This window comes from Notolepis coatsorum (assembly GCF_963971535.1).
Source record: "Notolepis coatsorum genome assembly, chromosome: 11".
In the NCBI taxonomy this organism is placed as follows: domain Eukaryota; kingdom Metazoa; phylum Chordata; class Actinopteri; order Aulopiformes; family Paralepididae; genus Notolepis; species Notolepis coatsorum.
In genome coordinates, this window is record NC_140175.1 from 106,334,266 (window position 1) to 106,350,197 (window position 15,932).

Genomic DNA, 15,932 nt, shown 5'->3' on the forward strand with positions numbered 1-15,932 from the left:
GCTCCCCATCAAATCCCGCATCACCTACAAAACCCTCCTGCTCACCTACAAATCCCTTCACGCCCTGGCACCTCAGTACCTCACTGACCTCCTCCACCCCTACACTCAGTCACGGTCCCTGCGATCCACGGACACTGGTCAGCTCTCCATCCCCCGAACCAGACTGCGGACGTTCGGGGACAGAGCTTTCAGTGTGGCAGCTCCCACCCTCTGGAACTCCCTCCCCGCAGAACTCCGCACCACCCCAACTCTGGACTCATTTAAAAAACTGCTCAAAACCCACCTCTTCAACCTGGCCTTCAACCCCTAACTTTCTCACTTTATATGTATGTGTTGTGTCTGTCCACTATGTTTGTTGACTTGTTATCTCCCCTCCCCCCCCCCCCCCTTATGTAAAGCGACCTTGGGTCCTCTGAAAGGCGCTATATAAAACAAAGTATTATTATTATTATTATTATTAGGGTCGCGACCCGTAGTTTGAGAACCGCTGGTTTAGAAGATCATCTGAGGGGTAACGTCAGTCTGTCCACTCAGCTGTCAGTGAGCGAAAGGACTTTGTTTTGTTCTGAAATGTCAGATTCCCGTCAGCTCCAAGAGGTCAGATATATAAATACATGGAGAGCAGACCTCAGTGTCTCAGTGTCTCCCAGACAGACCACACATCTCGTAAATATTTAATATCTCAAAGCAGAGGACTGAAGACGGTCTTCACTTACGATGACCGACTAATCCATCACATGAGTGACATTAACCCTTTCACTACCACACCACCAAATGGTTAACCCTTTCACTCTGACAATACAGAAGGTCAACCCTTTCACTACCACACTACAAAGGGTTAACCATTTCACTACCACACTACAAATGGTTAACCCTTTCACTACCACACTACAGACGGTTAACCTTTCACTACCACACTACAGAAGGTTAACCTTTCCCTACCACACTACAGAAGGTTAACCTTTCACTACCACACTACAGACCGTTAACCTTTCACTACTACACTACAGAAGGTTAACCTTTCATTACCACACTACAGAAGGTTAACCTTTCACTACCACACTACAGAAGGTTAACCATTCACTACCACACTACAGAAGGTTCTGTATCATTAGGGGCTCTGCTTGGCATCACTCTGCACTCTCTCGCGTACGTGCACGCGCACTGAATAAATTCCACAAATGTACCTTTAATACCAGTATTAGTCTGACCACACCCCTCATCAGCTTACCTTCATAAGCAGGTGTGTGGTCACCTGCTCTCCTCCTTCTCACTTTCACCACAAGGAAGTGCCTGGTAGTACCCCACTTGACATGTTGTTAGTTGAAAAGAGTTGTGACGAGTTTACATTGTGCTTAATTTTTTCTTCTCTCACATCTGTTGTAAAGAAAAGGTTTGGGTCATAATGTATTCCGCGGAGAGTAGACCCGCTAGACCTACTCTTCACCAGCGGTTCTCCATTCCCGCCTCCGTCGTGCGCCTTGGTGCTGGGCTGTTGCCACTTTCGTGGTTGCCGACCCAGCCCAGGAGACAGCCGATGGATAGTTTGCCTCTCCGAAGAGCCGAGGAGTCGGTGCCGTCGCTCCGGCGATGGCCTGATCTCGACTCTGGTTCTTCTGGTTCCGGGGAATCGCCCGTTGGTGAACGGGGGGTTGTCTTGGAGCCAGAGGATTTGCGACGCAAACTTTTCGCGTCTGCCCGTTCACGTCGCAAGATGGTAGCGTGCAGACGCGAACGGCCTGGGTTTGGGGAACTGCTGGAGACCAGCGAGGATGCGTCCGGCTCTGGATTTCCGATGGAAACTGAGGACTTCATGGAAGAGGCGGACGGATTCTTGTATGATGGTCCCATGGAGGAGAGTATCCCTCCTCAGGAGATCCCGGAGGGGGGGGAAATGGCTCCATGGGGCTCCCTGTTCGAGGATGTCGAGGAACCACCTTGGCCTCATCAGCAGGATGCCCTACTGTCGGCCACATCAGACTGTGGCTCCTTAACCAGTCGCAGCCTGCTGCATGTAAGGGATGCGGGGTCGGTGGAGGAAGGTCCGCAGGGGGAACTGCAGGCTTTGTTTCCCGAGCTCATGGCGGCAGCCGCCGCCGCAAACGGCTTGCCGCTGCCGCTGCCATTGCCTGCACCTGTCCCTGATGATCTCATAGGTCATCCCTGGCAGCGTCCCCCAGTGAGAGGGGTGGACGCTGTCTACCCATTTTTCCCCTCGATGGGGGCCTATGTTCGTCGGGGTCAGGCGGTGTCCAACATCATGGGACTAACTCCCGCCTACGTACCAGTTACGCGGGTGTCAGGGTTAGTCAAAGGTATGGGGGAGGGCGTGCCTCGGCTTGACAGTCCGATGGCCGCTCTCCTCTGTCCGGATATGGTGTGGGAACCCCTATGCAAGCCGGTCCTCCAGGGGAAATCGGCTAGGCGATTGGCTTATTGGGGTGACCAGTCATTCATCGCTGGTACACAATCGCTGGCTGCGGCGTCTAACATCGCCCACCTGGCTAGATTTGTATCGGGGATCATGACGGGCGGCACGGATCTGAACGAGGTAAAATGCGATCAGATCACCCAGGCTGCGGGAGCTGTCCTGCACCTTTCCCAGGTGCTGGCCATAGCCATGGGGAAAGTGCGCGCCCTGGCCACCCTGGGCCAGCGTCATCTTTGGCTGGAGCAGGCCCGTGTGCCAGAGAAGAAGAGAGCTCCTCTTCTGACGGCCGCCCTCTCCGACGCTGGTCTGTTCGGGAAGGCCCTGCGGTTGATGACCTCAACATGCAGAGAGATGGCAGAGGAGAGATCCATCCTCCAACCCCATTTTCCGCCTCCCGTCTTTGCCGGTGGAGTCAGAAGGCTTCCGCGATGTCGAGCTGTCTCCGTCGCCGCTACCACTGCCTCCGCCGCCGCTGCTGGCCCTTCCAAGAGGGCCAGGGGAAGAGACGGCGCTTCTGCCACCGCCGGCCCATCCACGACCGGAGGAGACGGTAGGGAACGTCGTGTCCAGCAGACAGTAACCTACCGTCCCTCCGGGGCTCCTCGGGGTGGCAAGACTCGAGCGGCGCGAGGTGGCAGACGCCGCTGAGTGACTTTTCCCCTCTGTATCCCCTCTCTTTTACACCCTCCCCGGCCCCTCTATGTTTTTGTGCCTTAGAACACATTATAAATAAAAAAGTTCCCCGATATAAGGGGGACTGTGTTTTGGCCGAACAAACTGTGTGTTTCTTCAACAATTCATATGGTGGGGTTGTGTATATATGAATCTGCACTTTTACGTTGTGAGATGAGTCGTGTTGTGTTACGAGGTTAAGCAAGGTCTGCAACATACACTCAGTAATAGGTTCTATTAGCTTGATGCTCCACATGCAGGTAGAAACTGGTGTTATTCCATTGCTTGAACTAAGTATATGTGTCTCACAATGCTGTGTTGTTTAGTTGCAGTAATACTCGTACACGCACATTCCACGGCCTAGCCGTTACTCTCGGTCAGCGTTTTTTGCTATGTACGACATAGTCAACGGGTGTAGGATTCACACACATGCGACTTGTGTTTTGTTGTAAAATCCTGTTCACATTTTGTGGGTAGCGGGCATTGTATTAGCTTATGCTATGCATTGCATTCTACCGGAGGTTTTCAAAATGGCTACGGTTGTTTTTTCTGTGTGTAGGGAACAAAGTGTGTTTTCGTGAGGGGGTGTCGAATAAACCCCTCCTTTCCCACTTGATTGGTTTAGAGGATTTTTGATCTCTTCTGCTGAGCCAGTCAGGGCCGAGCCGGTGGGACGTCTTGGCAGGGGGGGGGGGGGGGGGGGGGGGGATATTCTGCCAACTCCTATTACAAGACAGGAGCCGGCAGGATTCCCCGCCCGTTGTAGCGGTGTTGCTATGGCGACGCCTTCCATGAGTTACGGTGTCTTAAAGGTGTCGAGTTAGGGCGTAGGGCTCACAGTTCTGCTGCGCCCGATTTATGTGTAAACTTGAGTCGGTTGGTCACGTGACTCACAGTTGGCATATCTTTTTCATGACTATAAACTCATGTGGGAAGGTGTTTCTGGGAGGGTCTGGTCTTACACTCTGATTAAAAAGAGTGACTGGATTAAAATCATGTGAAAACAGGTTTTTTACTCCCAGCTGTGCAGTTGGTTCATACGGGTGATGCTTTTTCTTTATTATTATAAAGAGTTGGATGTGTCTATATGGATTGGAAATGAGGGTCCCTGATGGAAACAAGACTAACGTCTTTCTCAGGTCTGCCTCCCCTTAACCAATTGTGTGTATTGCGCCGTACTGGGTTGTACCGTTTCTGCAATCTGTTGGGTAAAGTTTTCATTCATTCATTCATGGAGTTGATTGCATCTCGCCCCTCTTGTCGTTCCCCTGGGCGTCTTGGGGATTCAATAAGATGGTCTAAACAGCCTATTGTTAATGTGGGTATGTCAAAACGCACACATAGTGCTAGCTCAGGATGTTCTGTTGGACATTGGCTGACTGGCGCGCCTTGATTGCTTGGGGTTAAAACAGCGTTTTTATGAAGCAATTGGGATGGGTTTTTTTTCCTCTTCCGACACCCTGTGTGGTTGTCGATGGGTTCCCGTTCATATCAGGGGATGATAACGGAATGGATCTGAACATATGGGGAAGGGTCTCACGCCCTGGGGGTGGGCCGCCGGGCGCGGTTCGTACCGAAACGTCTGGGTGGCGCCTTCTTTTTATGTTTTAGGATCAACACGCATATCTGCCCCTTCTCCTGGGGTTGGCAGGTCGGCGTGGTTAGGGCACGGGACTGGTTCTGGTCGCGCTGGTCCAGATCAGTTACACCCGTTGTCCGCCGGGGATGCAGATCTGCTGTTCTGGTACCCTGAGGGACTTGGGCTTTTTTCAGGGGGAAAAAATGCTAGGTCGGTCCGGGTGTCACAGGGTTGAGCGTTATGGAACCCTTGTTGGGTACATTGTATTCTACACTGTCATAATGGCTTACGGCCGTGCCAACCTGTACGCGCCCGATCTCGTCGGATCTCGGCCGCCATGCAGGTTGGTCTTGGTTGGTACTTGGTTGGGTGACCTCCTGGGAATACCGAGTGCGGGGTGCTGGGGCTGGTCTTCCATTTTTTACGCTCTTCTTTTACGCATGGCGAAGAGGGGCCTGTTGGGGTGGTTTTGGCTTCCTCGGGGGACCCTGTGCTCCCCGTATCACCGGGCCCGGTCCGGGGTAATGTTTCGTTGACCCGTAGGCCCGGGATAACCCTGTTGGAAACTGGAACACGGGCTGCGGCAGTGCCGCAGGTGTGTTTTGGGTTTTTTTTCCTGAGGGGTTATGGGACCAACCATTGCGTAGGGTAACGCCTGGGTGGTTGGTTCTCTGGTGTGTTGCTGCAGTGTCAACTCCCGGGTTCACCGGTTGAGGGTGCCCCTGCACGTTCATGACGTCTGCTAATCGTGTCAGCCTTCTCTGTGGAGGCTTGGTTATGCGACAACGCCAGCATACGCCCCTTCCGCCGGGGCGGCTGTGTTCAGCTGTCCTTTCTGGCGCCTGTCTCGTCCGCAGTCTCCAGGCTAGGGTTAACAGCCTGTTGCCTGGTCTTTTTTCCCGGTGCACTGCCTGCTTCCATTGGTTAACTCTTGTGTGTTTATGGCCATGCTGTCTGCCTGTTGCAGGGCCAGTGTGCCAGACGGTGTACTGTTGGGGAGGACAGGGCCCGCTCGGCTGAGGGGCCTTTGTCCGAATACGCTGGCGATGTGGGGGGCGGGGTCACTAAGTGCCCGCCTGGTGGGGTCTTGATGCTGGCATCATGGACTTCTCCGGGTCCCCATTCCAGGGAGTCCAGTCCTTTTGGTGGGTCTGGGTCTTCCTTCGCGCTCCGCTGCTACGGCCTTGCCACAGGGTTGGGTTTGCCCTTGATCCCGTGATTCTGGGGGCAGTAACGAGGTTGTTTCCCTCCGTTCGTTCCCGGGTGGCATGCGGGTTGTGCGTGTGTGTAGTCGTGGGGTCAAGCCATGGTCTGCTCACCCTGTGCGTTGAGTTGCTTGAGTGCCTCTTCGCACGGTCGGGTCCGTCGCCCTCCCGGTAAACCTCTAATAGGGGGGGTGCCCTCCATTAGGGGGGGTCGGGGGGGCTCGGCCCTCCCTGTTCTGTTGGTTGTGGGGGGCCTTCAGCGGGGTGTATTTGTCGGCCAGTGGCTCCGCTTGGCCTCCCTTTGTGCAGAGTGATGCCAAGCAGAGCCCCTAATGATACAGAACGTTAGGTTATGACTATAACCAAGTTCTGTTAATTAGGGGTGACGCTTGGCATCCGACGGCCGCTGCAGCCCTTGACCTCACCTTGTGGTGAAAGCTTGGGAAGGAGGAGAGCAGGTGACCACACACCTGCTTATGAAGGTAAGCTGATGAGGGGTGTGGTCAGACTAATACTGGTATTAAAGGTACATTTGTGGAATTTATTCAGTGCGCGTGCACGTACGCGAGAGAGTGCAGAGTGATGCCAAGCGTCACCCCTAATTAACAGAACTTGGTTATAGTCATAACCTAACGTTAACCCTTTCACTACCACACTACAGAAGGTTAACCTGTCACTACCACACTACAGAAGGTTAACCCTTTCACTATCACACTACAGAAGGTTAACCCTTTCACTACCACACTACAGACGGTAACCTTTCACTACCACACTACAGAAGGTTAACCCTTTCACTACCACACTACAGAAGGTTAACCCTTTCACTACCACACTACAGACGGTGTGGTAGTGAAAGGTTAACCTTCTGTAGTGTGGTAGTGAAAGGGTTAAAGCATAGCCAGAGAATACGACTATTTCTATTATTATCTTTCCTGCCTGGAACCCCCCCTCCCCCCTCTTAGTGATGAGACGTTGTGGTGTGCCTTTTTAATGACCGGCCAGATGGAAACCGACGTTGTGGTTTGTGTGCTCAGTGTCACTTTACAGAAAAATGCACTGTTTTCTATCACCCATCAACTGGGAAAGAGATAAAAAATAAGAGGCAAAATAACATGTAAAACTACCAATGTAATCTATATGCTTAAGTGCCCATGTAAGGCATATGTCGGCAAGACAACACGTGCTTTAAAAACACGTATTGCTGAACACAGGAGTACGATACAGAATGGGGATGAAAAAAGCCCAGTAGCTTTACATTTTAAAAAGGCACACCACAACGTCTCATCACTAAGATACCTTGGAATAGAGAGAGTGCATCTTCCAAGACGAGGGGGAGATATAGATAATCTCCTACTGAGGAGAGAAGTATGGTGGATCCATTATCTTAAAACTATGGCACCAACAGGACTCAATGAGGACTTTGACATTAGACTTTATTTGTAAATTCAACTTATAGAGGGAGACAGTCATAGATAGATTTTGTTTTTTCGTTTTTGTTTTTGTTAAATTATGTCTAATACTGTGTTTAATATATGTAATGTAATATATATATATTTCTCAAAAAAATCTTAATCATGTATAAAATGTATAAATCATGCAAATCTTGGGACCGCCCCTGATCACCAGGTGGGGCTGATATGTAATCTATTTAATTTCCTGTTTACAAATATGTAATTTTTTGTGTTGTATTTATACTTGAAAAAGACCAGAAGGGTCGGGCGAAACGTTGTATCTACTGCTGTTATTTTGTCAATTAAAACACCTTGGAGCATCAAGTGAGTTGCGAGCCCCGCTTTGTTTTATTGTTTGAGTAGAGACACCATGACTCAATGAGACCTTCTGATAGCAGGCATGTTTGAGTAGGACTCAGAAAAAATAAATAACGCACATCCTCCGTTTCTTGGTGCTGAGCCAAACTGTAAAAACAGTAATACATAAAACAAAGTGGGGCTCGCAACTCACTTGATGCTCCAAGGTGTTTTAATTGACAAAATAACAGCAGTAGATACAGGGCGGTCCCAAGACATGCATGATTTATACATTTTATACATGATTAAGTAACAATTTATCTTTTCCATTTGACATTTTTTAGAAGGAGATTTTTTTGAGAAATATATATATATTACATAATATTAAACACAGTATTAGACATAATTTAATGATAGGCAACAGTGTGTAAGGTACTTTCTTTGGACCCGGTCCAGGTCCTACTGAAAACACAAACAAAAACAAAAACGAAAAAACAAAGTCTATCTATGACTGTCTCCCTCTATAAGTTGAATTTACAAATAAAGTCTAATGTCAAAGTCCTCATTGAGTCCTGTTGGTGCCATAGTTTTAAGATAATGGATCCACCATACTTCTCTTGGAAGATGCACTCTCTCTATTCCAAGGTATCTTAGTGATGAGACGTTGTGGTGTGCCTTTTTAAAATGTAAAGCTACTGGGCTTTTTTCATCCCCATTCTGTAGAGAGAGAGTGCATCTTCCAAGACGAGGGGGAGATATAGATAATATCCTACTGAGGAGAGAAGTATGGTGGATCCATTATCTTAAAACTATGGCACCAACAGGACTCAATGAGGACTTTGACATTAGACCTTATTTGTAAATGTAACTTATAGAGGGAGACAGTCAATAGATAGACTTTGTTTTTTCGTTTTTGTTTTTGTTTGTGTTTTCAGTAGGACCTGGACCGGGTCCAAAGAAAGTACCTTACACACTGTTGCCTATCATTAAATTATGTCTAATACTGTGTTTAATATTATGTAATATATATATATTTCTCAAAAAAATCTCCTTCTAAAAAATGTCAAATGGAAAAAATAAATTGTTACTTAATCATGTATAAAAATTTATAAATCATGCAAGTCTTGGGACCGCCCCTGATCACCAGGTGGGGCTGATGCGTGCTTACGAAACCAAGCCGCATTTCTCGGAGACGCTCTCTGATTGGCACTGACTGACACTCTCTGATTGGCCACTGACGCGTTTGCCCAATCCGTGACGAGCTGTGTCTTTGCCCATTTCCACGCCAAACAGCCTGCAAACTACCTGGCGTTCTATCGCCATGCTCTAAGACAAACTCTAACCTTAACCAACTTCGAAGAGTGCCTAAGCTTAACCGTCGAAAGAACTTGCCGTCACGCTCTAAGACAAACTCTAACCTTAACCAACTTCGAAGAGTGCCTAAGCTTAACCAGTGTAGAAACAGGCGTCGGCCAATCAGAGAGCGTCTCGGGGCTGATATGTAATCTATTTAATTTCCTGTATAACATTTTTTTTTGTCATTTTTTGTGTTGTATTTATACTTGAAAAAGACCGGAAGGGTCGGTCGAAACGTTGTATCTACTGCTGTTATTTTGTCAATTAAAACACCTTGGAGCATCAAGTGAGTTGCGAGCCCCGCTTTGTTTTATGTATTACTGTTTTTACAGTTTGGCTCAGCACCAAGAAACGGAGGATGTGCGTTATTTATTTTTTCTGAGTCCTACTCAAACATCCCTGCTATCAGAAGGTCTCATTGAGTCATGGTGTCCTACTCAAACATCCCTGCTATCAGAATGTCTCATTGAGTCATGGTGTCCTACTCAAACATCCCTGCTATCAGAAGGTCTCATTGAGTCATGATGTCCTACTCAAACATCCCTGCTATCAGAATGTCTCATTGAGTCATGATGTCTTACTCAAACATCCCTGCTATCAGAAGGTCTCATTGAGTCATGATGTCTTACTCAAACATCCCTGCTATCAGAAGGTCTCATTGAGTCATGGTGTCTCTACTCAATCAACCCTGCTATCAGAAGGTCTCATTGAGTCATGATGTCTTACTCAAACATCCCTGCTATCAGAAGGTCTCATTGAGTCATGGTGTCCTACTCAAACATCCCTGCGCCACCAGCAGCCAGTCTGTTGTTATTCCATCATTTATTTTCTTTGTTGACAAAACCCGGCCTACACTTTAGCCTCCGCCTTTATAAAATAAATTGAAAACGATTTTTTTCTCCAGCAAATCTCTTATTTACATCAATATTGTGCTGTCAGAACAGTATTATGTTTGGAGGTGGAATATTTACCATCCTTGTTTAACAACCAGGAAATGCTCAAGAGAAAGTTGTAAATATTGCAGTTGACATCTGGTAATCCATGCATGAAAACAAGAGAGTAGGGCTGTGTTATGTTTTTACAGTACATGAAGTATTTACAATGATCGAATTTGGCGATCGGGGTGCAGTGGTCTGTGTTAACAACAGCTCCTTGCTGGTCAGTAAATAATAATTATTGCAGCTTTAACGATTCTGTCCACCTCTCAGCCTCCCCACTGCCTAGAAAGGGTCGTGGACGGACCACCCTCCTTTAAAGATTACTTTATCCAACTGGATTGTTGAACAAAAGCTGTTTCTTTCATCTCCTAATGAGAGGCCAGCATGTGTTTCAGCCACACAAACTAAGATGAAATCGCTCTGCTTTCTGAACCTTTCATTCATTAGACGTAGCTCATTCAGTTATGCATACAGGCAGGGGTGTAAAAAGTACCCAGAAATTATACTTAAGTGAAAGTATGGGTACCGTCTCAAAATTGTACTCAAGTAAAAGACAGAGTATCTGGCTAAAAACACACTTGAGTAAAAGTCAAAAGGTTTCTAGTTCAAGTTTCAAGTTTTTTTTAATAGTTGTCATACAGAAGTACAGAATACTTTTATGCAAAATGCTTCTTTCTGTTTTACGCTCCAGAGACTGTGCTAGATAAAAGATAAGTATGAAATAAAATAGTATAGCATGTAAAAATTGAAGTAAAAAATAGAAGTCACGTACGTAGACACAGTGTTCAGTATATACATATGTACAATGTTCAATGCAGAATAGAAGTAACTGAGTTACCATACAATATACAATATACTATGCAATATACTAATATACAATATACTATATAGTGCAAAGCAGAAATGGGATGAGGTACAATTTAGGTACAATTTACAGTAAGGTGTAATGCGGTATGGGTTGTAGTGCAAATCCGTTACCAATAAATATAAAGTGTGTTTAGGTGTTCTAAAGTGTGGAGAGTGGGTGCTGCAGTGTGTTGTTTGTTTAAAGTGAGTGTGTGCGTGTGGATGTGTGTGGTGTGAGTGCATTTGATGGTTGTTGTATAGTGTTATTGTTCGTTGAGCAACCTGATGGCCTGGGGATAGAAGCTTCTTCTGTGCTTGTCATGAGACTCCGGTATAGCTTGCCTGACCGCAGCAGTTCAAAGAGGCAGTTGTTTGGGTGACTGGAGTCTTTAATGATTCTCTTAGCCTTGCCTCTGCAACGCTTGTTGTAAATGTTCTGGAGAGTGGGAAGCCCCCCTCCAATTGTGTGTTCGGCTGAACGTGCCACTCTCTGTAGTCTGCTACGGTCTTGTGCGGTGCTATTCCCAAACCAGGAGGTGATATTGCCAGTCAGGATGCTCTCTATTGTACATGAGTAGAAGTTCTTAAGGATCTTCTGACTGACTTGGAACTTCCTTAGGCACCTGAGGAAGTAGAGGCGTTGTCATGTCTTCTTCACAACACTGTCAATGTGTGTGGTCCATGTCAAGTCCTCGGATATGTGGCCTCTGAGGTACTTAAAACTGTTCACTCTCTCAACCGGTGCCCCGTCGATGCTGAGGGGGCTGTAGTCCCTGACCCCCGACCTCCTAAAGTCCACAATCATCTCCTTTGTTTTGCTGACGTTCAGGGAGAGGCTGTTCTCCTGGCACCATCCCGCCAGGACCTTGACCTCTTCCAGGTAGGCCCTCTCGTCGTTTGCAGAGATCAGGCCCACCACTACTGTGTCGTCAGCAAATTTGATGATTGTGTTGTTGTTCCGCTGAGCCACACAGTCATGTGTGTACAGGGAGTAGAGGAGGGGACTCAGAACACAGCCCTGAGGGTGATGGATGAGGAGGTGCAGTTGCCTGCTCTCACCACCTGGGGTCTGCCCGTCAGGAAGTCCAAGACCCACTGGCAGAGGTCATAGTTCAAGCCCAGGTCCCTGAGCTTGGCTATGAGTTTGGAGGGGACTATGGTATTGAATGCTGAGCTGTAGTCGATGAATAGCATTCTCACATAGTTCCCCTGCCTCTTGTCCAGGTGTGATGCTGCTGTGTGCAGCACATGGGCTATGGCGTCCTCCGTGGACCTGTTGGGGCGGTATGCAAATTGCAGGGGGTCCAGGTTGATGGGGAGGGAGGAGCAGATGTAGCCCTTTACTAGCTTCTCAAAGCACTTCATGGCTATGGAGGTGAGAGCTACAGAGCGGTAGTCGTTGAGGCAAGCAGGCTTGGATTTTTTAGGTACAGGGATGATAGTGGACTTCTTCAGGCAGGTGGGGATGACAGCCTGTTCCAAGGACAGGTTAAATATGTCAGTGAATACCGGGGCCAGTTGGTCGGCACAGACTTTTAGGACGCGGCCGGGGATGCCGTCCGGTCCTGCTGCCTTCCTGATATTCACTTTTTTAAAGGTCCTCCTCACCTCATGCTCTGTTACCCTGAACACTGAGTCTCCATCAGCAGACCCCCCCCCCCCCTCCATTGCCGTGGCTTGTAGGCTGGTGTTGTTATTCCCAGCCTCAAACATCGCATAGAAAGTATTGAGATAATTTGCTAAGGAGATGTCACTGTTCAGTTTGAGGGAGGTGCCTTTGTAATCTGTCATCGTTTTGAGGCCCTGCCACATAGCTCTGGAGTCAGCCTGTTCAAACTGAAGTTCAATTTTATTCCTGTAGCGCCGTTTTGCTTCTATTACTGTCCTCCTTACGTTGTATCGCGCCACCTTGTGGTCATTCATGTTGCCTGCCACGAGCCCGGCGTTGTATGCTGTGGTGCGCACTTTCAGAGCTTCACGGACGGATTTGTCTACCCAGGGTTTTTGATTTGGGTAAACTCGAATTGTGGTAGTGGGGATTGTTTCTTCCACCAGAGTACGAACAAAGTCCAACACTGTCTCCGTGTAGTCATTAATGTTATCTGTGTTATCACGAAACACACCCCAGTCTGTACATTCCAGTGCAGTTTGGAGCGTCTCCTCTGATTCCACAGACCATTTCTGCACCTCTCGCGAGACTACCGGGGCGCGCTTGAGACTTTGTTTATATTTTGGAGAAAGAAAGATGGCCGCATGATCAGACTTGCCGAAGCCACTGGCAGAATGAGCCTTGTATCCACACTTGAATTGCGAGTAACAGTGGTCTAAAATGTTACCGCCTCTGGTGTTACAAGTCACATGCTGATAGAAGTCCGGCAATACTTTCCTCAGATTGGCGCTATTGAAATCGCCCACTTAAGTACTAAAAAGTAAAAGTAAAAACCTTTTTTGTATTCCTGGGCAATGAAATGTTCCGTTTCGTCCTCTTCATCACTCGTATTATCGTTTGTGGCCATCTTCTGTAGCTCGTCACTCTGACTGTCTATTCTTCTGATAGCAGGTCAAAGATCCCCGCTTTCTAGTCTTGCACAAGGACCAATCAGCATGGGTATGGGCGGGTTCATTTTCCATTGATGGGGATTTGATTGGTTGTTTTTAAATAAAGAGCGGCCGCATGATTAATAACGTTAACGTTAGTTCGGCCAGAGAAACAAATATACTCATTAAAATTGTTGGACCTGCGAGATTGAGTAAAAGTACAAGTATACAAACCTAATAATACTCGAGTAAAGTACAAATCCCCCAAAACAGTACTTAAGTATTGTAATCAAGTACAATTACTCTAGTACTTTACACCCCTGCTTACAGGTCAGCTGGTCTTCTGACAGAACAACAGAGCAACACCGGCGTCCCCCAAAGAACTGTGCCGTCACCCTTCCTGTTCACCCTCTACATCTCCGACTTAACTGCCACAACTCGAGTGGGTGCCATTGTAAGTTACAGAAATCACCTCCAACTCAACGTCAGCAAGACCAAGGAGCTGGTGGTGGACTACTGGAGAGGCAAGAAGAGACCCCTCCCGCTCCCCTCACCAATCCGAGAGGGGATGAGGTGGAGATGGTGGAGACATCCAAGTTCCTTGGAGTACACCTGAACAACCAATTAGACTGGTTGGACAACACAGAGGCCCTCTATAGGAAGGGACAGCGTAGGCTGTTCTTCAACAGGAGACTCAGGTTCTTCAATGTGTGCAATGGACTGCTGCAGTCGTTGTACCAGTCTGTAGTAGCCAGCGTCCTCTTGTTTGCTGTTGTATGCTGGGGGGGGGGGGCTACATCAACTCAAGGGACACCAGCAAACTGGTGAGGAAGGCTAGCTCTGTGGTGGGAGTCGAGCTGGTCAAACTAGAGGTGGTGGCAGAGAGGAGGATGAGAAGGGAAGCTGACCGCTATCCTGGAGAACCCCTCCCACCCCCTCCATGAGGTTCAGCCACAGACTCACACCCCCCTCACACTCCACCGACCGTCAAGGCCAGTCCTTCATGCCAACAGCCATCAGGCTCCACAACTGTGGCCATGAACTGCTGCCAGCGGCTGGAGAACTAACGGCTGCAGAACTCGAGACCTGCTAGGACTGTCTGATCTCTAAGTGTGTCTGACTCTTAACCTGCACCTTGTGTATACTGTTTATTATTCTCATATTTCTATAGTCAGAGTTAATTCTATTGTTTTCACTGTTTCTTTTTCTCATAATTTCTATATTCAGATTACATTTTATTGCCTATATTTATGTCTTTCATCTATTACCCCGCCCGTACCTGAACCTCCCCCTCCCCCATGCTGCTATGCTGCCCAAATTTCCCCAAGAGGATCATTAAAGAAATATCTTATCTTATCTTAAACGGTCTGGAGGAAGAAGAAGACGATGGAGAGAGAGGGTTTGATGAAAGAGAGGTAGAGAGGATGATGATGATGGTGGACAGTGTCACACAGTAATAACTGATTATCCTCTGTGTTCGTTTCATCCTACAGTAAGGAGCAGAGGGGTGGGGTTTACCACTTCTAGCCTACTGGGAGGAGCAGAGGGGTGGGGTTTACTAGTTATATCTTACTGGGAGGAGCAGATGGATGGGGTTTACTAGTTATATCTTACTGGGAGGGGCAAAGGGGTGGGGTTTACTAGTTGTATCCTACATGGAGGGGCAGAGGGGTGGGGTTTACTACTTCTATCCAACTGGGAGGGGCAGAGGGGTGGGGTTTACTAGTTGTATCTTACTGGGAGGGGTAGAGTGGTGGGTTTACAAGTTGTATCCTACTGGCAAGAGCATGGGGGGTGGGGTTTACTAGTTTTTTTCTTTTTCTTTTTTTTTCCCAGTTTTTTCTCCCCGTCCCAATTTAGTCGTTGTGTTAATTCCCCCCTTCCCCTACCTGGTTGTTGTTCGCATGTTCTCCTACGAGTCGGTACAAGGGCGTCCCGAGTCGATCGCACGCTTCCTCCGATACGTGCGGCGACAGCCAGTGACGTTTTTTCACTTGGCAGCGAGGACTCTCATTGGTGAAGTGTAACGCGTGGGAGGGCACGCTATCTCCACCAAATCCTGCCCCCGCTGAGCAAGCGCAGAGACCTGACCTGTAGGCGTCGCTGTCCACAACGCCAGATCCCCACCCACCAGCTTCCCACCCCCTAATACTGCCAATTGTATTAGTATGAACGACCAGCCAAGCTGGTAGCAACGCCGAGAGCTGGGCTCGAACCCAGCATCTCCTGCGTTGGTGACGAGCGCAATCTCCGCTACGCCACCTGACCGCCTGGGGTTTACTAGCTTTAACCTGTTGGGAGGAGCAGAGGGGTGGGGTTTACTAGTTTTACCCTACTGGGAGGAGCAGGGGGGTGGGGTTTACTAGTTCTAACCTGTTGGGAGGAGCAGAGGGGTGGGGTTTACCAGTTCTAACCTGCTGGGAGGAGCAGGGGGGTGGGGTTTACTAGTTGTATCCTACTGCGTGGAGCAGAGGGGTGGTTGGTTTACTGGTGTGGGTGTAGTTGCAAAGGGGTGGGGTTCACATGCAGCGCGTGCGTCACTCACCCAAAGTTCAAAGGCGCACACATAAATCCCATAAGTCTGTGGGGCATGAGGAAGAGGAAGAGGAAGAGGAAAAT

The 15,932-nt window shown here is 48.3% G+C and overlaps 1 protein-coding gene across 1 annotated transcript in view; it reads right to left on the bottom strand.

Annotated features, from left to right (window-relative positions):
• The window catches only part of phf24 (PHD finger protein 24), a gene marked incomplete at its 3' end in the record, with an annotated part of 97,661 nt that overhangs the window by 25,047 nt on the left and 56,682 nt on the right, over positions 1-15,932 (bottom strand). The window contains 1 exon segment of the mRNA XM_084325214.1: positions 15,859-15,894. Within this exon segment, the coding sequence (XP_084181340.1) occupies positions 15,859-15,894 (36 nt within the window).